This window comes from Colias eurytheme, chromosome 19, assembly GCF_061535395.1.
Source record: "Colias eurytheme isolate Ceu_HAF_F1 chromosome 19, ilColEury1 Martin Lab GWU primary, whole genome shotgun sequence".
Taxonomy (NCBI): Eukaryota; Metazoa; Arthropoda; class Insecta; order Lepidoptera; family Pieridae; genus Colias; species Colias eurytheme.
This window is the reverse complement of record NC_142998.1, coordinates 1681864-1705327: the sequence shown is the minus strand read 5'-3', so window position 1 is coordinate 1705327 and position 23464 is coordinate 1681864. Positions and strand designations below refer to the sequence as shown.

Below are 23464 nucleotides of genomic sequence, written 5' to 3'. Positions count from 1 at the left end.
AACATTCGCGCAATCGAACAGCTGCACTTATGAAATAAACGTTTTTCAGTGGTTTTGCGTTTATGGTTATAACCATATATTAACTCCTCTCCCATGTGATAGGCTAGCTTATGGATTTTTTTTAATGAAGGTAGTTTTGTGCGTACTATTATTTTTTAGTCTCGATTTTACAAAAAAAAAAAATATTTGATGTCATAATAAATTGAAATAAAATGTCTTAACATTACATTTTAATAGCTTTGAACTGTGATTCCCAAGAACATTCCAATGAAAAAATATTACACATTTAGGTGCTTCCCCGTATGTAATGTAACAATAATTATTAAACTGTCTAATTGATCGCAGAAAGGGCCACAGTATCAGTCAAAGTCACGTCGCGACAAAACGTGCGTAGTACAAATGAAAATAATTTATTACATATTGAAGCAAAGTTTATCTTGACAGAAATCTACACGAAAATGTTGCACAGCAAAGCGAACAAAAGGCAATTATTAGGTAATTTTTGTTAAGTTGAAACTGAAATATTTGTGGACTAAATCGGCATACAATTTCATTAAAAGTAATTATGACAAAAACCCTACATAAAAATAAAAAATAGGTAAATTATGATATCATCGATAGTAATAATTAATTTATATCAATGCCAGATTAACAGATATTAAATTATTACATATTCAGCGTGATTATTCAGACCAATTCAGACATTAAAATAATTCCCTTATAATCTCTGTAAGGCTCAGTCTACGGTCGCTCTGTAATCTGTATAAAATTCTTGTCTGATAACAAATGTCATTATTATCAACATTGAACATGTCAATACTCAATAATTCCGATTTCAAGATTTCAAGTTTCAACTTATTTCACTACATCGGCTATATTATTTTGTTAATTTTGATTAGATATTTAAATAAGATAGTGAATCTCAGACATACTTATCATTTAATAATTGGTTGCAAGTTAGTTAATACTTGAAATTTGTTTTTTGCTGCTTCACGATATGTTGAAAAGAGGTAATCTTAATAAAACCGAAATAAATTAGTAATTGTGATAATTTGAGTAAAAGATGTGTGAAACTGCTACTGATGCGGTTCACCCGCGTTTCGTAAAGAAACCTATGTTTTACAGTAAGGGTAGGGTATATTGTTTACTTTTTTAAATATTACTAATAAACTAAAAAATATGTACTTAAAACATTACTATTCATAATATAGCTTATACTAATTTGTTATTATTTCAACTATCAAGGTCTCTATTTCCGCTAGTTGGCAAGAGCTTCATATGTATCTATAATATTTTCTTTTACAAACATATAGTTATCTTCCTTTATATTTTTTTTTATCTAAGTATTTAATATATGGTTTTGATTTTTAATTTAAAACTTTACATTACCACGAAACTTCAAAGTATAAATTATAGCTTTTGGTTGTTATGACACAAGGGTTCTTCAAAATATTATATGAATATATATTTAAGATTTTTAATTACCTAATTGTAAGGCTGCCAACTATTTGAAAATTGGAAATTAACTTCAAAACTGCTTGACCATTGTGCAGTATGTACTATGTACTATGCTTAGCACAAAAGCTCCTATAAAATAATGTTTTCTTTATGAATGGTTGAAACATGTTTGAAAAATCTACTCTATAAAAACTTTGTAGAAAAAGAAGAAAGTTGGTCCCCTTAATTAATTGCAGCTATTGAAACAGAAAATTATAGGATTTAATATTTTCATACCAGTGCAAGTAATAGGTATATTGGCGATATTTTATAACAATTTTTTGGACATTTCATATTATTGCATAATTTTACTACTATTATAAAGGCGAAAGTTTGTAAGTATGCACGTAAAAACTACTGAATGGATTTGAATGAAACTTTACCACAATATAGCTTATACATCAGAATAACACATAGGTTTTATCCCGGAAATCCCACGGGAATGGGAACTATGCGGGTTTTTCTTTGAAAACGCGGGCGAAGCCGCGGGTGGAAAGCTAATGTTAAATATATTTTAAGAGTAACCAATAAATCACAAATTCACCATTAATATGGTGCTATTTTTGTTAGTTATAGGTATAAGTAAATAATATTATTCAATAGTAAGTACGAAAGTAAACATTTTAAATTCAAACAAGATACTCATTTCCTTATCTGAATAAGTGTTTTAATTTTCTTATCATTGAAAATAATAGACCGTACTTACGTCAAGTTATATCATTATGAGATTGTATTTTATTTTACTCTTATTGTAGTATGTATGCAATAAACTATCTAATATATAAAATTCCCATGTCACAATGTTAGTTACCGTGCTCCTCCAAAACGGCTGGACCGATTCTCATGAAATTTTCTGTGCATATTGGGTAGCTCTGAGAAACGGCCAACATCTATTTTTCATACCCCTAAGTGATAAGAGTAAGGCAGAACAACGATTGCCGGGACAGCTAATAATTTTATAGAGTAACTAGCGGTCCGCCCCGGCTTCGCCCGTGGTACATATGAAAAATAGATGCTGGCCGATTCTCAGACTTACCCGATATGCACAGAAAATTTCATGAGAATCGGTCCACCCGTTTCGGAGGAGTATGCAGACTAACATTGTGACACGAGAATTTTATATATATGATAATTAAATTTTTCTTTGTTAATATTCAACTGTCTTAAATAATTTATTCTTCTACCATAATTGAAAGCAACATCTTAACGGAGAAACAGAAGATTACAAAAAAACACTCATAGGAAATATGCAAAAACTTGCTTAAATTTATTTTTATGTATCATGTTTCAGGTTTTAAGATCGCCCTGATACAGATGTCAGTTGGTGCTGACAAAACAAAAAATATAGCTAAAGCAGTAACCGAGATTCACAAGGCGAAAGAGTGTGGCGCACACATAGTTGCTTTACCAGAATGTTTCAATTCACCATATGGAACCAGTACGTGATTTTATTCATTTTATAATTATATTGTACCACAAATCATTTTTTATAATTTTCGAAGAATTTGAACCTTTTTGAGATTATAAAAGTCATGTTACCTTTTAATAATTTATTTTATTAGCTTCACCTGTATATTTGCATAAAAGATTGCAGAATTTGAAAAAACATCTTTTAACGTGAAAATATTAATAATTAATATTAATTTCATGAGGGCATGTTTTTTTTTAAACTATGTAGTTATATCAATCCATGAAAATCAGCGTTTTTTCAATTATTTCCCAGAATACTTCGACGAGTACGCCGAAGAAGTGCCATCTGGTGAAACGTGCCGCGCGTTATCCCGCGCTGCCGCGGAGGCCGGCGTGTGCGTAGTTGGGGGGACGGTCCCCGAGCGGTGTGGGGATAAACTCTACAACACTTGCACTGTGTGGGACGGGTCTGGGAAACTGCTGGCCCAGCATAGGAAGGTGAGAGATAACTAGTAGAATACACTACTTGTTGTTGCTTAATAACTCAGGCCCCGGAATCACAGACACAATAGAAAATCTATTGTGTCGTGGCCCGATCGGGCCGTTCGGGGCTCAATGGGATAAATCATAAACTTAACGGGTCATTACTTAAAAATATGTGTACTTTAATTATATCATAATTGTTGTGGTGTATTTTAATCAAACTTGCTATTCGCTTGCGGCTTCGCACGCATAATCTAAAACTTGACAAATTATATACAAGAAATTTTTCTTCTTCCAGAACCACTTCTATTTAAAAAAATGATCGAAATCTGTAACGTGATTGTAAAGATCTAAGCATACATAGACACAGACAGCGGATAGCAACTTTGTTTTATACTATGTACATAATTCAATTTGTTGACAGATCAAATTCAAAAATTATTGTTGCCCAAGAAAGCTATTACTTAACTCTTATAAATTGTGACTTTTATCAATTGTCCACAGTTGCATTTATTCGACATAGATATACCGAACAAGATAACATTTAAAGAATCGGATGTCCTCAGCCCCGGGAGTCAGTTGACGACCTTCGAGTATAACGGAGTGAAGATAGGGATCGGTATCTGCTATGATCTCAGGTTCCCAGAGATGGCTCACCTTATGGCTAAACAGGGTAAGTTATTTATGAAAAGCAATATATAATTTGTTACAAAAGATCTGTGAAACAGTGTTGTGATACTAAAGTTTGATCTGACTATGTTTTCTGAGTGCTGCTACGTGCTAGTTCAATCATTTTTTAATTTTAATTGAGATGTTATTTTTTGTTTACATGTTGATGTAATTTCTCTTATTCCGATGACATTTTAATTATTTTGAAATAAAAAATTGCGTATGGCACCTATTTAACAACGAAAAAAACGTCTTGCAATAAAAAATTTATGTCTGATGGATCTATCTAAAGGCAAAAGATTAAAAATTACGCGTTAATAAATGACTTTAAATTAAGGATATTTACCTGTGCGCACTAATAAACGGAACCACTACCGCCAGCCAGACAGCCCGGACTCTAACCGAAATAGCAAGAGAAACAGTATATCAAAAACCCAACTATACTAAAATGACTTTTTTTAAAACGTTACTAGCTCCCGTACCATATTATTAAGTATATCTTAGTAAAATTACACCACCTATCTAATTTTAATTTATATGACAAATCCTATCCAAAGGTTGCCTGGCAGAGATCGTTATTTAACATGTTATGATTTTCTTGTTTTTCTTTGTGTTTATTCTTTTTTGAGTGTGTTAAATAAAGAATTTAAATAAATAAATAAATAAAATTATCATTAACACTTGACAGGCTGTTCGATGTTAATATACCCGGGCGCGTTCAACATGACAACGGGTCCTAAGCACTGGGAGTTACTGGGGCGGGCTCGGGCCACGGACCAGCAGCTGTGGGTCGCGCTCGTGGGCCCCGCGCGGGACACGGGCGCGGGGTACGTGGCCTGGGGGCACTCGCTGCTCGTGGACCCGTGGGGCACGGTGCGTGGGGCACTTGATGAGGCAGAGGGCATGCTGGTGCGCGACGTCGGTAAGTAAACTGAATATGGTCTAAGATCCGAACATAGGCCGACCATTTTTTTAATTAATTGCAGTATCAAGATAATAAAAAAATTATAATAGACTTAAAGTATGAAACCTACAGAATGTGCAGTCATAGTCGTTTTCTAATATTTAGCGGGACAAACGGCTAGGTTGGCAGGTATAAACCGGTATGTCGGTACAAGTTACTATATTGTTTTATTGTCTCGAAACTGCAATTAATAAAAAATGAAAATAAAAGATTTTTTAATAATTAATTAAAAAATATCCTGTCCAGGATTTTCCCAGTCAACCCCTTTTTAATAAATTTTTTAATACACTAAATTTATTATAAAATTGGTCTCATTCTATTATAACGCCGGTGAAGGTCGACCTATGTTCGTATCTTAGACTAATAGATTAAGCTTGATCGGGGCAGTGGGGCACGTGGCGTGGCGTGCATGAGGCAGTACGCGTGTAGAATACAAATTACTTATTGATGCGTGTGATGTGGGTAAGTGGACTTAGAAGATCCCGCTCGAAGGACCTGTACGCGCTACATGATTTGTCAGTTTTGTTTGTTTTTTTCAATATGGTTAAGTGGACTAGACCCTTTTCCTTATAGTTCATTTGATCAGGTACAGGTAAAAAATACGGGTCCTAATTTTTTTTTAATTTTAGTTTTTATTTTACACTTAAAATTACTAATAAAATATTTAAACATAAAAACACTTTATAAAGTATAATCGTATCCCAAATTAAGATGAACCCAAGAAATCACAACACAGAGAAACTATGTGAGATTAGGGTCCATTTTTTTCATACCAGTGATTTCTGTGTATTCCACAAAACTTTGACCTATGTAATAATAATAATTAGGTATAGTAGGAAATGATCTGTTTGTGTATGTTCATCAATTTATTTGTATGTTCTTTATTTTACAGATTTAGCTGTAGTAGAAGAGGTCAGGAGCCAAATCCCGATCAGAGTACAACGTAGAACAGATCTCTATGACACTATACAAAAGTGTTAGAACCAAAGCCTTATAACTTTCAAAGTAGAGAATCAAGTTGCGAGCGAGAGAGCAAGTCTTTCATAACCAGTGTGGGAAAGAGATTACTGCACTTAGTAATTACTTTTTTAATGGCATGGATTATACCAGAGTTATATTTTGTTATTCTTTACGCATATTTTTAGGGCACCGGATACTTATAGGAGCCCATTATGAATATAAAAAAGCAATAATTAATGTTTTTTGTAAAACGTTTTTATAAATAAAAAATATCATGTTTTTTGTATTTTTTTATTCATCTCTATACTCTAAGTCTTTTCAAAGTACTGAATGGTGAAATATTTTGTAAATTCTTCGAAAAAATTCACAAACTCAAAGTTAACAGTTTCTATTGGAAAGTAATTTCTTGGATTATTAGTGACTTTTTACTAACTCAAGCATAAACAATCCTTTTACTATGCGATCCGTAAAAAATTTAAACATACGTACATGGTTATAGAAAACAAACAATATCAACTTTTACTATTTATTACATTTATTATTATAAAAAGCTACATATAAAATTCAGTCTTATTTTACTTAAAGTTTGCTTTTATTCATCATCACTTTAGAATGGTTTTCGAATAGTTGTAAAACATCATTACCACAACCCCAGAACAGCGTAAATCCGCTGCCACCTGTAAAAAAAAATCTATTCTAGACATTGAGGTATTATTACTAGAGAGGGCACCACGAACAAAATCTGTGCGACAAGCGCGGCGGAGCGGGCCGCTAGTGAGTCGTACACTTTGTAGATATTCTGCCTCTTATTATTAATTATAAATTAAAACCAATCAATGTAACAAATAAATATTGTTTATCTTATTAAAAAAATATGAATAAACTTATCAATTAAAACCAATCAATGTAACAAAAAAAAAAATGAGTTTGAGACGATTGACTCTCCCCGTTTTCCAATTACAGAGCATAATGCGACTCAGTGCCGCACAATGCCGAATTATGCTGATGCTTAATTGGAACGTGAAACGCACCAGCAGGTTGCGCTAAGTTCAGTGTTGAAAAAAAAAATATTCATAGAGTTAGCAATAACCTCATTAATGTGTAAATAAAGTGGTATACATAATAAATACATAAAATATTTACGATTATTTTAAGTAATTTGGATTTTGATTATTTCATTAACATTTTTTTCAATGTTTGTACCTTCATCCATACTTATATTAATTTTTTTAACACAATTTGAATTAACTTTGATTATTTCGAAAAAACTACAATGAAACGAAAGCTTTAAAATTTTTTCCAACAATTAATAATTACTAACGATAAATCGATTGCACGCATCAATTCACGCGCATTACTTTTTCTAGTGCTCGATTGTGCGAAGCGTTGCTGTAGTTGGAACATTCAACGTTAAGCATTATGCCGCATAATGCGCTCTAGTGCTGTAATTGGAAAACGGGGTGAAACTCGTGTTAAAAATAGTGTAGTACCGATGTCAGAGCAAGGAAATAGAACTTTCCTTGTGGGCTACATCATATGAAAAGCTGTCAACACCGTATTACATAGTATTATATTATCTGGGGCAAGCTACTAGTAATTATTCTGTCTGTGGCAGGACATCTTTTGGAGCTTGCAAAATAATATCAACGAGAGCATCGCATATCTCGTTCGTTCTCATATGTCTCCTTCCCTTCATTCCTCCATAATTTTAAAGCTTTTCTTTTCATCTTACCGTGACCGTAATTATGAATGTACAGTTTTCCGTTAATTTCTTCAGCCTCTAATCGAATTTCGTCTCTGCCCGGTCGCAAGCCCACAAAGTATTTTAATATATTCGCATTCTGTAACAAAATTTAGTTTACTTGTTAAAAAGAAAAAAATATCGAACGGATTCTAAATATGTCAAACTAAAATGGGCATAGTTATTAGTTTTGAAATTGAAATAGTGAAATGTGATAGCAACTCCTTCTGTATAAATTATGTATTGCAAATTTCATTAGAGTGGATTAATTATTACAATCCAAGTATATATTAGTATTTAACTATTAGACCGGGAGATACTGACACAAAATTTCGAGTCATTTGTAACAAGGATGGCGGTTCTACAGGGGTCTTAGTACGCAATGACAAAAAGAAAAATGATGGTGTGAACGCTGGTACCGGTGGCTTAGTCGCGTGGGCGTTTGTCGAACTCGTCGGAAAAATAGCGAAAGTCAAACGATTTGTAACACAAAAATTTTAGAATTTACCGATAGCCCATAAAAAAGGAGTAGGCGTTAGTGTCATGCCATACTTTTCCGGTGTGACTTACAGCCCGCCATACCGATGCGAATGTGTTGATTTAAATAAAACAATCATTCAACCATTTGTACCAGGCTAACTTTTGCACAGGTAACTATCGTCGTGCAGCCATTTACGAAAATCGCCATGCCATACTTTTCGGACGATTCCAAATGGTCGCCATACCGCCGAAAATCTGCAAAAAATTTTTATTTCGCCAAACTTTTTGTACCAGTATTGCATTTGGATTTTTGGAGAGTATTTGATAAAATGTGACCATTATTATATTTGCCATACTTCTAGTAGGGGGAAAAAGTGCTGTCATACTTGAAAACTTAATTTATTATTAATTTATATAAGTGAAGATTTCCAACACATAGATCTTTGAAATTTTGTATTTATATTTGTTGATCCTCAAACTTACAGGAAAAATAAGTGCCATACTGTTACAAATCGTTTGACTTTCGCTATTTTCCGACGAGTTCGACTAACGCCCACGCGACTAAGCCGCCGGTACCAGCGTTCACGGCATCGTTTTTCTTTTTGTCATTGCGTACTAAGACCCCTGTAGAACCGCCATCCTATTACAAATGACTCGAAATTTTGTGTCAGTATCTCCCGGTCTATATTTAGTTTATATAATAATATTATTATATTATGATACTAGCGACCCGCCCCGGCTTCGCACGGGTGCAATGCTGATACTAAATACACTACAGAAAAACTGTGAACGTTGTATATAAACACATCTCTATGATAAAAACATAGCGGCCCGCTCCGGCTTCGCACGGGTATAAAATAGATAGCCGGGCGGCCGGTATCGCCGCAAACGCTACGTCCCGCAATTTTTAAATCTGTAATATCTTCGAAAATATTCACTTAAATCATACGGTGTAAAGGGCCATAAAGATCTATATTAAATGAACAATGCACTCAAGGTATTTAATTGGTTAAGGATTAATGCTGTATTGGTTAAAATCGCATCGAAAATTAGCCATTATTTGTCGCAAAAAGTAAATGACAAAAAAAAGTTATTGTGGGTTATCCATAAGAGATAGACATATACCATCGCAGACTTTTCTGTTGACCTTTTCAATGTGTATAATACTTAGTACATTATTTTGATAAAACTCGTAGGGTTCAGCCTGCGTTTGCAATGTAAGCGGAAAAAATGTAGTTATTTACGACATCACATTAGAAACCTCAAAAATAACAGTACTTCTACACTATTTAATGGATGTTATTATACATATAAACCTTCCTCTTGAATCACTCTATCTATTAAAAAAAACCGCATCAAAATCCGTTGCGTAGTTTCAAAGATTTAAGCGTACAAAGGGACATAGGGACATAGGGACAGGGAAAGCGACTTTGTTTTATACTATGTAGTGAAGTGATTATGTGTGTTTATATAACCAAAAAAACAGATATACCTGTAGACATGGCAACACAGTATGACAACCTCTTAAAATAAAATCTGTGTCGTCTTGATTTACATTTGTATTATAATTACCCTTTTGTCCGGTTCCGCCCAACACGCAAAATGAATCGCTAAAAAAACAAGAAATATTATTTTTATTATGGAAACTAAAAATTCGACTATTAATTTATTCTTATTAGCCTGTGACACAGATATAATAATAATTGATTAACAGAATTTATTGATTCAATTAAATGTACATACTTCGGTATGATGTAATGCCCCGAATCTTTGTCCATTATCGTTTGAAAGTTCCATGGTGCTTCAACCTGTATTATAAATTAATATTAAAAACGAGGTCTTTTGTTTGTAATTTATATTTTTGAAACACATAACATTGACGCTCTAAATTAGTTAATAACAAGAAGCTTATATCTAATACACTGGAGATTTCAGTATGAACATTAACTTGTAACAAGAAAATATGACGTTGAATGACGCCTGTATGTTTTTTATCCCTTTCACACCTAACTAACTACCTAGGTGTATTAGATATAAGCTTCTTGGTTAATAACTATGATTTTTGAAGTGAAATTTCAAGGTCGCGTCACGTCAATAGCGTCACGTCATGGAGGAAGGCAACGATTTTGGTATCTTTGAATCTTGCCAAAGAAGTTTCACTTCTGACCCGTGTGCTCGTTACACACTTTTTTAAATATAACGTACGCATACGTCAAAACTTACCTTAACAATTTGACCACGTACGGGGATAACCCTATCATCGGGGACTATTTCCCTTGCCCCTAAACCAGTACAATTTATCACAACATCGTATTTATCTAATCTTGGATCCTTTAATGAATTCACGCTTCCTTGAATCCTCGTAACATTTAAATCTCTCAAGCGTTGCTCTAGCCGAAATAAAAACGTTGAAGGATTGACAACAAAGGTTGTGAATGTGTTGCCAGATCTAAAAACGAGAATTGTTTTAAATTTAACATGTTACTTGTGTATTCCAAGTGGTTTAAAATTACTTATGAAGTTAGAATAATTACGGTTTTTATTACGTTATTTAAGAACTAATTAAGAATTTTCGTATTTACATTTATTTATGTCTATAGAAGTCTAAATACAGGGTTTTATTAACATGCTCTTATTTAAGGACTTACACGAAATTGGAAGAATACAATTGGTTATAATAGTCTATTTGTTGTTTATTAAGTTTCCTGTATCCATATACTTTTTTTGTCCATTCCGGTTCATCAGTCGGTGTGCTTCTATAAAATATGAAGACGGGTTGCAACGTAATACCGTAGCCACCTTCAGACCACAATTTTTGGAATAATTCGTATGTTTCCATACCCCATTTGCTGTAAATTCAAATATGTACAGTAAATTATCCCTAATTGATAAAAATGTGTTTGCTCAGTGTAGGTACTAAAAACAACGAGGACACACATTATTATGTATGTAATAGATAAGAGTATCGATTTAAACATTTTGTTTATATTCAAAGTACGGTGTATTTAATTCAGAGTCATAACAATAACAAAATGGAACTTTGTTACACCTATCTACACTAATATTATAAAGAGGAAAACTAATTGTTTGTTTGATTGTTATGAATAGGCTCATAAACTACTGGACCGATTTTGATGAAATTTGGCACAGATAATCTTTAGACCCTGAGAAAGAACATAGGCTACCTTTTATTGCGAAATATGTACCACGGGCGAAGCCGGGGCGGACCGCTAGTCGTAGATAAAGTCAGTGGAAAATTTACGAAATGTAATATAATAATACCTACCTCTACATTATTATTATTAAACTACAGACCATAAACGCGAAATTTTGTAAGAATATATGGTTTGTTACTCTATCATGCCATAACTGCTGAACAGATTCTGATGATAATATGATGATTATTGATGATGATATGCAACTAATTGCTCACACTTCCGCCTGCTCTATACGAAAAAAAAGTAGTCATCGATCCGTTCAGTTGTCCAAAGTGATGGATGGATCATGGATCCGTTTTTATTGATGAAGTTATAGAAAGATTTCTGAAATTATCACCTTATTAAATGTGTCGGAGTGTTTCCACAGAGGTAGGGGTACCACAGACCGCCGGATCCATCGCCCGTTGTATTTGGTGAAAATTGTGCTCCTAATATCGTTACCTGAAATTCATAATCAATAACAATTTCATAAAATATGGGGATGCAATGACATTCGTTTTTAACAATAATAATTATGGTATGCGATACTGTGAACATTTTAATTCTTAATAGTACTTAATAATAATTTAAGTCGCGTCCATTTCAAACAACTAAATAGAAATCATAGAAAAAATATGAAAAAAATATGATCCTATAACGCCAATAACCGAAAATTGTATCTATAAATCTAAAGGTCATTGATGTAATTTTGCGGAAATATAATTATCTTTAGATACTTAAGTCTTAACTATACTATAATAGCGAAATTAACTCTGTCTGTCTGTCTCTTCTTAACGCTTCAAGCACAGAACCAATTTGGATGAATTTGGTAGGTACAAAGATAGCTTGAGATTAAAAGGACTCAAAGGACATAGCATAGGTTTAATCCCGGAAATCACGCGAGAACGAGAACTACGGGCGTGGAAGCATGTGCAGAAAGCTATTATTTTAATAATATCAAAAAATCAAAAACAATCTTTATATTATTACTAGCGGTTCGCCCGTGGTTCATAATATTTACGTTTTTTCTACGTAAGAACCATCCTCGTACTTCAAGGAATATAATAAAAAAATAATTATCGAAATCGGTTCAGCCGTTCTCGAGTTATGCGCTTACCAACAAATTTTGCGATTCATTTTTATAGGGTCAACCGGGGCAAATGCAACTATGGGGCTATGGCAACTAGTTATCATAACTAATTTATTAGAGTTGTTGTAATAAATCGCCACCTATGATTCAATAACTCAACGACTAATAAATCTTACAAGTACTAGATGGTGCCCCTACGATGAAAACTATTTGATTGATAGGCCATTGTGTCAAACCGCTATTTTGAAGTTGGTGTGCGTAAAAACAGGTGTCGAGTTTTGCAGACAAAAAAATTGTTTAGGAGTGATTTTTTGCAGGTGTTTTTGATTGGACACGATTATCACAAGCCGTTAAGCTTATTTCATTTATATTTTTAGTGCGTTAGTTGATATTAGTTAGTTGCTATTTTGTGTTATTGATGCAGTTACAATTGCCTCATGAAAATTTCACTGTGGGGTTATTGCAACTGTGAGGTTAGTTACAATAGCCCCTTATATTTTTGTATGAAACTAAAAACACTAGTGATGTGACAGTGTCGATATTTTTATTATGTATCCTTCTTGGTAGTCAAAATATACTTTCTTTATGATTAATTAAAGAAGAACCATCGATTATTTCTTCGATATTATACCCAGAGACGGGTTCATAAGTAAAATTCAAATTAGATAAAGCGTGGTTAAAGAATATAAGTAACTAAAAACGATAGGTAGGATAGTTCTGTGATTGTTCAAGTAATTTTTAGTAAACGGTTGATTAACTAATAAACGTATTTTGTTTGGTTTACGTTTTTAACAATATTTTACACAAAGAATATTATTTGTTCTGACCAAAAACTGACTTAGTAGGTAGTACACTGTTATTTTTTTTTGTTGCGATTTAAAGTGGTAAATCAAAGTAGGTACATGAGTTTTTCCTCTAAATAATGCGGCGCCATCTACGATCGCAACGTCATTGTATAGATAACGTTATTGTATATATATATATATAGAATAATAATAAAAATATATCGATGAATAAGTTTTTTACATTCCCCACACTAATTCTCTAACAAATAGTTGCATTTGCCCCACAATCAGAAAAATAAGATTTTTCCTGAAAACTCGTCCTTGCTACACGGTAATCCAGTTCAAAATCCTATGAATAACATGAAATCTCATAAATATATTCTATATTCGTTGTTTTATATGAAATAGAAGAAGAGCTATGGCAGTTAGTTGCATTTACCCCCGACTAGGGGTTAATGTAACTTTTTCTACCAATTTTAGGAAATATTCTCACTACCAGTTATTTATAAGACTACTGTATTGCTTGATTGGTTGAAAATAATCTTGAATAAATACAAAAATCACTAAATGGGTCAAACAAATGACCAAATATAAAAGGAGATAACTGCAACCGATCAAACTTGAAACTTGTTATTTTTTAGTTGCATTTGCCCCGGTTGACCCTATATAAGATTAAATGAATTTTGCGTAGGGCGGCATTATTTTCATATTATTGAATATTTTCTTTATTCTTAACAATGTCGGAAGAACTTACATCCAAATCTGGATACCTCTCTTTAATTTTTAATGCGCATATATTCCCATTTATGCCAGCCCCTAACACTATTACTTTCATTTTAGTAACACACGTCCAATGCAACTTGCAACTTGCAACTGATAACTAAAATAAGTTGAGAGGTCATTAAAACTTATTTATTATAAACAATATTATATCTTAAATCTTAATTACTATTTGTGCCCATTACGTCTTGTGCATGTTGACTAGCAACAGTTGCATTAATTTCATATCTTTAAATATTGTATGTACTTATTTCTCTCCCTTGTTAAAGCTTCGTACCTTTTATCTTTCGTTATTAAACCTGTTTATACATATAATATTTAAAAAAAAAAAACATAACGATGGTTTTTTTTTATTTATTTACTTAATGTCATTTTACACCTTCGATAAATGCATAAATTACTATTTCATGTAGTGACGTGACTAACAGGAAAAGTTGTTCTGGACTGATTTGAGTATGGAAAAACTAGTACCCGTTCCTGTGGGATTTCCGGGATAAAAAGTAGCCTTTCGTATTCTGGGTCTTCAACTACCTATATATCAAATATTATTGAAATGGGTTCCGTAGCTTTTACGAGATAGAATAACAAACATTCGCATTTATATATTACTAGCTTTCCACCCGCGGTTTCGCCCGCGTTTTCAAAGAAAAACCAGTTCCCGTTCCCATGTTATTTCTGGGATAAAACCTATCCTGTGTGTTAATCCAAGTTACCCTCTATATGTGTGCTAAATTCCATTGTAATCGGTTAAGTAGTATTTGCATGAAAGAGTAAACATACACACCTACACAATACACATACATCTATCACATCAAACTTTCGCACTTCTAATATTATTAGTAGGATTGGGATTTGTAGGATTAGAGCACTATCTTCTGTTATGTACGCGAAATAAAAAAAAAAGAGCAATTCTGCTGGAGTAACGCTGTTCCAGTGGGGAGATTTTTAAACGAGCGATCGGAGGAGTATGTAATGTATATCAGAATATAGCTTTTTTTGTACAGAAAAGTGCGCGAAAATATTATGTCACAAATTCAGAGCTACTTATCTATGGGCGTATTCAGAAAGAAAGCTTGAAACTTATAAGCGCTTATCGGCGCTTATAAGCGCTGGTAACCCGCGCAGGAAAATATATATGAACATGCGCTTATAAGCGCTGATCGGCGCCGACAAGTTCCAACAAGTTTCAACAAACTTGTCGGCGCCGATCAGCGCTTATAAGCGCATGTTCATATATATTTTCCTGCGCGGGTTACCAGCGCTTATAAGCGCCGATAAGCGCTTATAAGCGCTTATAAGTTTCAAGCTTTCTTTCTGAATACGCCCTATGTGTATGCCAAGGTAGCATATTCAACTGTTTCAGCAAATTACCCCAGCGGGAAACTTCATAACTCTAAAACCGTAAGCCGCCCAAATTTCATTTTTCGCGCACTTTTTTGTACATACAAAAATATGCTATTTTCTGAAAGACATTACGCTCATTTAAAAATCTTCCTGTGGAACAGCATCACTCCAGCAGCATTGGTAGTTAAATTTATTTCCGAAATGGTTACAAATTAATTTCGCGCATATTTACAGGAGATAGTGCTCTAATTTTTTACTATATTCAAATCAGTCTACAACAATTCTTCCTGCTAGAGTCAGGCACACTAATTTTATCTATGTAAAATAATATTCATTTTTCTTTTAAGACTGGACGCAGCAGCCTCTTTAGCAAAAGATCTGTTTCTAAGTACACAATATCTTTTGACACATATATAAAAAATACTGTTTATTAAATATTCTATGTTCTCATTTATGTGCAATGAGCAGCTTTGGAGGAAGTCACAATTTACAGTACTTTTTAATATACTTATAATTTTTTTTAATGTCCTCTTTGTATGCCTCTGTCTCAAGGAAATTATTCATTATTGTTGCACTTTTCTCAACAAAATCTATCAAGTCCTTCGAGGCATATATGAGTGACTTTTTAAGTGTTTCATAGTTTTTGAACTCAATAAAATTGTGCACTTCCTCTTGTGTATTAGAAACAAATATTTTTTTGCATTCATGACAATTTTTCTTATAATTTTTTACAATAAAGCCACAGACATATGCACAAGCTTGCATTTCGCCATTGGTTTCTTCAGTATTTCCCTCAATGGAAGAATAAATTTCATGATCATTTAATAAATTAAAAAATATGTTTGAGTTTGAGTTTGTAGCTGATATGTCTGTGGCTGGTTTTAGTAAATCCTTGAAGTTGCCTAATATTGCTTCATTTTCGTCAATTTCACAATTCCCACTTCCCATAGTTCCCATATTACCATGGACTAATAAATATATATATTTATTATTATATCTATTACTGAGTACAGCAGTTTTTAATCCCGCAACAAATTGGCTTGCTGTGGGATTAATGTTTGATCCACAGTTTGCTCTTATGCAGCCAAATAAATTTTCTAATGGATCCTGCTGTATTCGTCTTGTCGAGAGGCTTTTAATAGATTTATGTTTTGTTGAGATATAATGCCAAACTAATTCTAACCCATTAAGGGTCCATATCCATTATCCAGCCTTCTTTAGAAGGTGGTTGATTTCTACATTGAAGGAAAACTAAATTTTTAAAAATTATTTTCATCTCTCGGAATAATGCTATGTGTTCTGTACTTTCTTTTATATTTGTTGAAAACTTTTTGCCTCTTCTTAGATCTGGCGTATTTGCGTTTACGCTGTCAAACAGCATGTCCATTTTTGCTATTAAATTTGCTGTTGGAGTAGCGTCACTCGGCATGTCCCCTGAAAATTCACATATCCAAATTTAGAATCTTATATATAAAAATGAATCGCAAAATGTGTTGGTAAGCGCATAACTCGAGAACGGCTGAACCGATTTCGATAATTCTTTTTTTATTATATTCCTTGAAGTACGAGGATGGTTCTTATGTAGAGAAAACGTAAACAGGTACCACGGGCGAAGCCGGGGCGGACGGCTAGTTTAGAATAAAAATATAGAAGTATGTATGTATAACTAACACAATAATATGTCATATTTTCCATTATGTTCCTTTTTAAAACAATTCCTACTCCAAACACGTATTCATTCCAATTATGTTGTCATCATTTAATAATATGAAACTACACTCACCGGCACGGAATCTTGGCCACTTACAAATTTGCCGATAAAAAAAGTTTGAAGTGTTTTTCACGGTTTTTTTGTCTGCAGATATGTTAACTTAATATTTGTTTAATTTTATGGTAAGAAATCATTAAGTTTGAGAATTATCTTTTACCACTTTTTAAGAGTTACTCGAAATTTTTGATTTGTGCGGTTAAGCCGAAGTTACGAATTGTTCGTTTTAAACTTTTTTCGATAACGTTTATGCCGTTTTAAGATATTGTTATTATTGTACTATAGTCAATGATCATAACAAACAATAAAATATGCCGTTAACATCTGAACAACCTGCTCAGGCCATCACAATGTTAGACCAATGACTGCCGCAACGTAAAGTACCTAATGTACAGTACGTACCACGTTCAGCGATGCACTGTGCATGGAGAAGATACCAGGAGACTGGCAGCTCCACGTGCAGACCAGAAAATGAAGGTGTGAGGTGCACATCAGCTCGAGAAGACCCGTTTATTGTTCTAGAGATACTCAAAAAATGGCTTTCTGACAGTTTATGAGATACGCCACCGGCTCTAAAACACCAGGATAATAAATGTGAGTGAGCAATTGATGAGAAGACTAATGAAGGAAGTTAATTTGAAGGTTTGCAGACCAGCATGTCGTCCAGAACTCCTCAGACATCACAGAGAAGCACGTCTTAGTTTTGCACGAGAATATGAAAACTGGACCCACAGCCAGTGCGCTCGTGAAGTGTTCACAGATGACTGCTAAGGCACTTTACGAGCTTCTGATAGCCAAGAGTCAGTATAGAGAAGACGAGAAGAGAGGTTTTCACCCATCACCACACTCAAACTGCCGTTTTTCATGGAGGGTCAAAAATGGTATGGGGAGGTATAAGTTCCGATGCTCGCACGGAGTTAGTTATCGTAGATAATGGCTTAAATTTGATCAGGTACATCGAGGAAATTCTCCAGAAACATGTTCAGCCCTATTACAGGTTTATCAGTGAAGAAAATTTGCTACTAATACACTATAACGCACGTCCACGTGTCGTACGATGCGTATAAGAGTACCTTCAAGAGGTTATTATTGAAAAATTGGAGTGGCCAGCTCGTAGCCCGGATCTTAATCCAATAGAACACATCTGGGACATGCTTAAAAGAAACATAAAGTTCGATTTCAAACCAGCACCAATGTTAGATGAGCTTAGAAATACAGCTGGGCCGTTTGGTACACTATAGCTCAAGTGGACATCAAAAATGTCTTCTAGAGTATGCCAGACTGGATGCAAACAGTGTTTAAGGCAAGAGAAGGAAACACCCTATATTAAAAAGTTCAATTTTTTTTTATGGAAACGTTCTTTCTAATTTTTATGCATTTTTTAAGAAATCATTTAAATTTCACAGGAAAAGCGTAAATTCTTGTTTAATTCATATCTACGCGGTAGAACTTCTTATAAACTTCCAATGATTACTAAAAGTTAGTAAAAACATTAAAGAAACTAATTTTGATTAAATTTTTATTGAATTTTGTAGTAGAAAATAAATAGTGTTATTTTACGCAAAAATTTGCAGTGGCCAAGATTCCGTGCCGGTGAGTGTATTAGTCATTGGTATGTTAGTAAAGGCTTGTACAGTAACTGGTCATAGCTATTCTATACAAATAGATAGAAGTAACAAGTAAAGTGCTCCTTCATAGATCACATCACCGCTTTACATCAGGCGGGATAGTGGTCAAACGCCTGCCTATCATGTATAAAAAAAAAAAAAAAATTATGTGTCATCAGGCATGATCAGAGAAAAATATAATTTCATACCTCTATAAGCCAAATAGTATGTACAAACTAAGCAAAAAATTTAATGTATTTTCTTACCCGTGGCTATTTTTGAATACATTCCAGCTGCTACAGAGTAGCTTAAAACTTGTGCAGCAAGTTTCACCTTCATTTTTTGTTTTGAGTTTGGGTTGAGATGTTCTTCTCTCAAAGAAGGTGCAAACACAAAATTTGGATTACTATTATCCAATTCATAAAACAGTTTGATGTGGCTCCATTTGGCGATTCCTGAAAATATTCATTATTATACATATTGTTTACTAGCGGTCCGCCCCGGCTTCGCCCGTGGTACATATTTACGTTTTCTCTACATAAAAACCATCCTCGTACTTCAAGGAATATAATAAAAAAAGAATTATCGAAATCGGTTGAGCCGTTCTCGAGTTATGCGCTTACCAACACATTTTGCGATTCATTTTTATATATATAAGAAGATTTCGTTTATTTACTTGCAGTTTTTGCTAATGAAGCAAGTAGGAAATGTTACTTAACATTATCTAGTACTTTGCTTTTAGATATAGGTAAGCAAAAGACCATCCACTTTCCTACATAATGTATGTAATGTGGTAAAATGTTTGATATGTATTTATCATGTCAAACAAGGTTATTCTAGCTCTAAGTTCTATTATTATCTGCTAACAAATAAATAACTTACCAATTCTTTGTCTGTTTTCAGATGTTATATCAGTCATGTATTTTATATTGTATTAGATTTCCGCCCGCGGCTTCGCCCGCGTTTTCAAAGGAAAACCCGCATAGTTCCCGTTCCCGAGGGATTTCCGGGATAAAACCTATCCTATGTCCCGGGGTAAAATGTCCTTTCTCGGGTATCAATATATCTCTATACCAAATTTCATGCAAATTGGTTCAGTAGTTAAGGCGTGATTGAGTAACAGACAGACAGACAGAGTTACTTTCGCATTTATAATATTAGTATGGATTTTAAAAACAAATTTCTAAAACACTTAAGCAAGTGTGGTGTGTCAAATATACTGACAATCTCATGTTCACCCACTTTAATTATAGGATGCTCTGCAGTTGCTCCCAAGAGACAGAGAGCTCTCTTGTTCACTCCATCCATGTCACAAACAGACACACAAATGTTCAAACCGGCTTCAAAACAAGAGCTTAAAACCTGAAACAATTTAAACACTTTAATCTATTATGTAAATTTGCATGAAAGATAAATACTATAGTGGTGAGCCTATTGCCATTAACCGGGGACATATCCAGAATCCTTTCTGTTACTATAAATTTTCGAATAGGAAAACACAATAACACCACTCACCCTGGGAATCACACCCGGGACCAATAAACTAACTTTTATAACAATATTACTTATGTTATAGCTTTAAAGTTTAAATGAATGCTTACCTCTTTTATCAATACAGACAATCTATCTGCTGTCACAGAGCCACATGATAAATAATATGCCACTGGCTGTTTAACTTTTTTTCGGATGCCCACCACCATAAAAACAAGGGCGTGAGAAGCCACCTGTGAAAATCTCCCTTGCGTTCCATGATTTTGGAAGCCTTCAATTATATCTTCCTTTGGGTTGTACCACAAATGTTTCCTGATGGACATCTCATCCCATAAAAGAGTGAATTCCCTCTCAGATGGCAGCAAGGATTTGGAATATTTTTTTCAAAATTTGCAAAATTTGTTTATTTGGCCCAGCATTCATTTGAAATTTATTTAACAATGACTTGAGTGAACTAGGAGCAGGCAGGCAAATCATTCTTCTTAATAATTTGTAACAAGTTGGGGACTTTTTGTACAGCCCCAGTGCAATTATTTTCTCGTCCAAATTCCAACGACGACCCCTAGATTTTCTTTTAAAATTAATAGTAATAAGGCAAAAGTGGGAGTTACTTTTGTTTGCAGAATTTCTGTGACTGTCTCATTTTTCCTCAAAACATTTAAAAATGTCTCATTTTTTAAATGCTTTATGCTTTTCTGAAGTCTATAAATTTTGTTAATTTTTCTCTTCATTTTTAATAGTTGTTCTTTCATTTTGGAAGTGCATTTATTTTGGGAAGTTCCTTGACATACTTCAAGCTTATTTTGTGCACAAGGAGGATTTGGGATATCCAAGTGAGATTCCATAACAGGAATACCCATTTTAGATGTGCCAGCAATATGCAGAAAAATATCATTTGTATCAGAGACATTGTGGCTAGAAACTGTAGAAGTCTGAAATTAAGAGAAAAAAATATAATTAAACTGCTCATGTTCTAATTACTTGAAGTCTGCATGATATGTGCTTTTTACACATACACTAAAAGTTTTGGCTGTTGTGTTTTTTTTGTTTTGAGAGAAGCCTTAAACACTTCTACCAACTAAGGTATCAAACCCAGAATCTAATGATAATAAAAAAAAAATTAATATTAAATCTTTTTTATCAGATCAGAACAAGAATCATTTTTTATTTAATGCTTTATCTGCATACTGTTTTTCATATTAAATTACACAAATATTTAGAAGATATTAATATACTTATTAATTATTATTATCTTTTAGATATTTGTGTGCATGATATGGATTACAAAAAGAATATAACATAATAATATGACAAGAAGGCAGGTACTAATTCTTTTTTATACATACTTTCATTTACTGGAAATCACAGCTAAGGCTATAACATGATTTTCTACTTATCCAGGCTGAAAGTGTTGTTTAAATGTTTGACATATTTGACGAGGAAATGATGACATTCTATTATAATCTATAGTTACAAGTATAATGGATTAAATGACTATAAAAACAACCTACCTCTTCAGTTTCTACATCAGTACTGCAGTTTTAAATAGGTAACTTATTGTTATAAAAACATGTTGCTCTGAAATGTTTACTGCACAACATTTTGTGTTGGTAGTTTCCTTGTAGTTTCCTTTGGAAGTTTGGAGAAGCCCAGGCTTCATTGGGAAAACAATACTTGGACCATAATTCACAACTGAAAAGTCAATAACAGCACGTTAGTAGAGAATAGTTCAATAAGCTTGGTTCGTTTAATGTGTTGTTAGTCATATCTTCATAGAAATATTTCATACAACTGTAAACCGATTTCTAGAAAGGAACCGGAACGAAATGCAGGTATTAATAAGCCCAGCCTGAAATATTCATTACAGCGGGAAGGTACTTACCGTAAGCTATTTCTAGGGCCAGGGTTAGGAAAGCGATATAATGTAATATTGGGATCTTTGGCACTTGAAGATCCACACTTGCAACACGTTCTTGTGTTTTTCTGTTGGAACCCATTTCAGAACAACAAAAACAGTTTAAGAGTCACTTTCTCAGAACTAGAGTCTATATCTCACAAATTAATACTTGACTTCACCAAAACACTACAACGGAGGAACAGAATGCTCGACTCAACGTATTAATTAGACATGGGTAGGTAATGCGTGTAATAGTACAAAAGTAACATCACTTTGACACGTAATGCAACATCACGCATTACGCATCAGTTACAAACATCACTCGCATCACTCACTTTTTTTATTTTGTTTTACATTTGCTTGCGTTCATTATAATTATTAACAAACAACATAAAGTACGAGGCCAAGAATGAAGGAAAATCAACTACATTTTTTAAATATTTACTTAAATTGTAATTTTACGATATGTAATAACTAATAAGTATTGCAGTTATTATTGCTATTTTTCAATATGATCTGTAATACTTCACATATCACCATTAATATAATATAAACCTCAGATATAAACATTATAATATTATTAATGTCATCATTTCATTAAAAATCGATCGGGTAATGTGTGATGTTACGGAGTAATATCACTTCCGTGGAAGAGATGCGTGATGTTGCATTACTATTTGACGTACTGTTTTGCGCATGTCTAGTATTAATGCAGGAAAAATCAAAACTAATATCCTAGTTTCAATTACAGTTTAAACATTGTCAAGAACTAAGCAGACAGAAAGTGAATAACTTATTCCGTTATTTATCTATAAAAAAAAATATAATTTATAATAATTATTTCCAAGATTTTAACCAAGTATAATTGTAATAAAATAAATAAATTGTTTTTTTAAACGGAAGTGTATTTTTTAATTGACAGGAAATATATTGCTATCCCTGTTTTCACTATTGTTATCTCTATCACCTATAATGCTAGGCGTCCATTAGAGGCGGATTGGGCCGGGCCGCATCGCAACGGGCCGTCTCTAACACCTCCTCTACACTACTCGCGAAGTTGAACGAGGTTAGACGAATAGAATAATGTAGAGAGGCACTTCGGCTTACTTCGTCCAACTTCACCTCGCCTCGGCCGACTTCCGTTTGTTGTCGGTTTTTGCGCCCGAGTCAAAGGGCACGAAGTTATCTGAAGTTCGTTCTGAATATGAATGTATGCGCTCTCGCGAAGTTGAACGAGTGTGTAGTGTAGCACCGCGGACTTCGGCCGAGTACTTCGCCGAGGAACTTCGCGAGTAGTGTAG

The 23464-nt window shown here is 33.6% G+C and overlaps 2 protein-coding genes across 9 annotated transcripts; one reads left to right on the top strand and one right to left on the bottom strand.

Annotated features, from left to right (window-relative positions):
* Positions 1–374: 374 nt before the first annotated feature.
* LOC149899995 (omega-amidase NIT2) lies at positions 375–6265 on the top strand. Of its 3 annotated transcripts, none has more exons than XM_090113287.1 (6): positions 375–495; positions 2789–2935; positions 3221–3405; positions 3895–4063; positions 4748–4981; positions 5916–6265. In XM_090113287.1, exons 1-6 carry the CDS (start codon positions 459–461, stop codon positions 6002–6004), a joined length of 861 nt encoding a protein of 286 aa, XP_089969413.1. In that variant the 5' UTR covers positions 375–458; the 3' UTR covers positions 6005–6265. The 3 variants fall into 3 exon arrangements, with proteins under 3 accessions (XP_089969413.1, XP_089969416.1, XP_089969412.1); XM_090113290.1 differs by lacking the exon at positions 375–495 and adding an exon at positions 815–1010; XM_090113286.1 differs by lacking the exon at positions 375–495 and adding an exon at positions 995–1130.
* A 150-nt stretch (positions 6266–6415) lies between these two features.
* On the bottom strand, positions 6416–22383 carry Daao2 (D-amino acid oxidase 2). 6 transcript variants are annotated; one of them, XM_090112924.1, is made up of 10 exons: positions 20377–20397; positions 20018–20137; positions 19042–19230; positions 11760–11863; positions 10853–11053; positions 10428–10653; positions 9948–10012; positions 9697–9814; positions 7716–7824; positions 6427–6660 (listed from the first exon to the last, which is right to left on the bottom strand). In XM_090112924.1, exons 5-10 carry the CDS (start codon positions 11041–11043, stop codon positions 6563–6565), a joined length of 807 nt encoding a protein of 268 aa, XP_089969050.1. In that variant the 5' UTR covers positions 11044–11053; positions 11760–11863; positions 19042–19230; positions 20018–20137; positions 20377–20397; the 3' UTR covers positions 6427–6562. The 6 variants fall into 6 exon arrangements, with proteins under 6 accessions (XP_089969048.1, XP_089969049.1, XP_089969050.1 ...); XM_090112922.1 differs by lacking the exon at positions 19042–19230 and having other exon boundaries at positions 6416–6660; positions 20377–20836; XM_090112925.1 differs by lacking the exons at positions 19042–19230; positions 20018–20137; positions 20377–20397 and adding exons at positions 21778–21958; positions 22149–22383.
* Positions 22384–23464: the final 1081 nt, after the last annotated feature.

Coding starts and splice junctions, on each gene's coding strand:
- Daao2 (XM_090112922.1), bottom strand. CDS start 20,589: ATGTCCATCAGGAAACATTTGTGGTACAACCCAAAGGAAGATATAATT. Junction 20,138..20,376: donor TGTCTGTATTGATAAAAGAG/GTAAGCATTCAT, acceptor AAATTGTTTCAG/GTTTTAAGCTCTTGTTTTGA. Junction 10,654..10,852: donor TTGTATTCTTCCAATTTCGT/GTAAGTCCTTAA, acceptor TCTCGTTTTTAG/ATCTGGCAACACATTCACAA.
- LOC149899995 (XM_090113286.1), top strand. CDS start 1,064: ATGTGTGAAACTGCTACTGATGCGGTTCACCCGCGTTTCGTAAAGAAA. Junction 1,131..2,788: donor ACCTATGTTTTACAGTAAGG/GTAGGGTATATT, acceptor ATCATGTTTCAG/GTTTTAAGATCGCCCTGATA. Junction 3,406..3,894: donor TGCTGGCCCAGCATAGGAAG/GTGAGAGATAAC, acceptor AATTGTCCACAG/TTGCATTTATTCGACATAGA.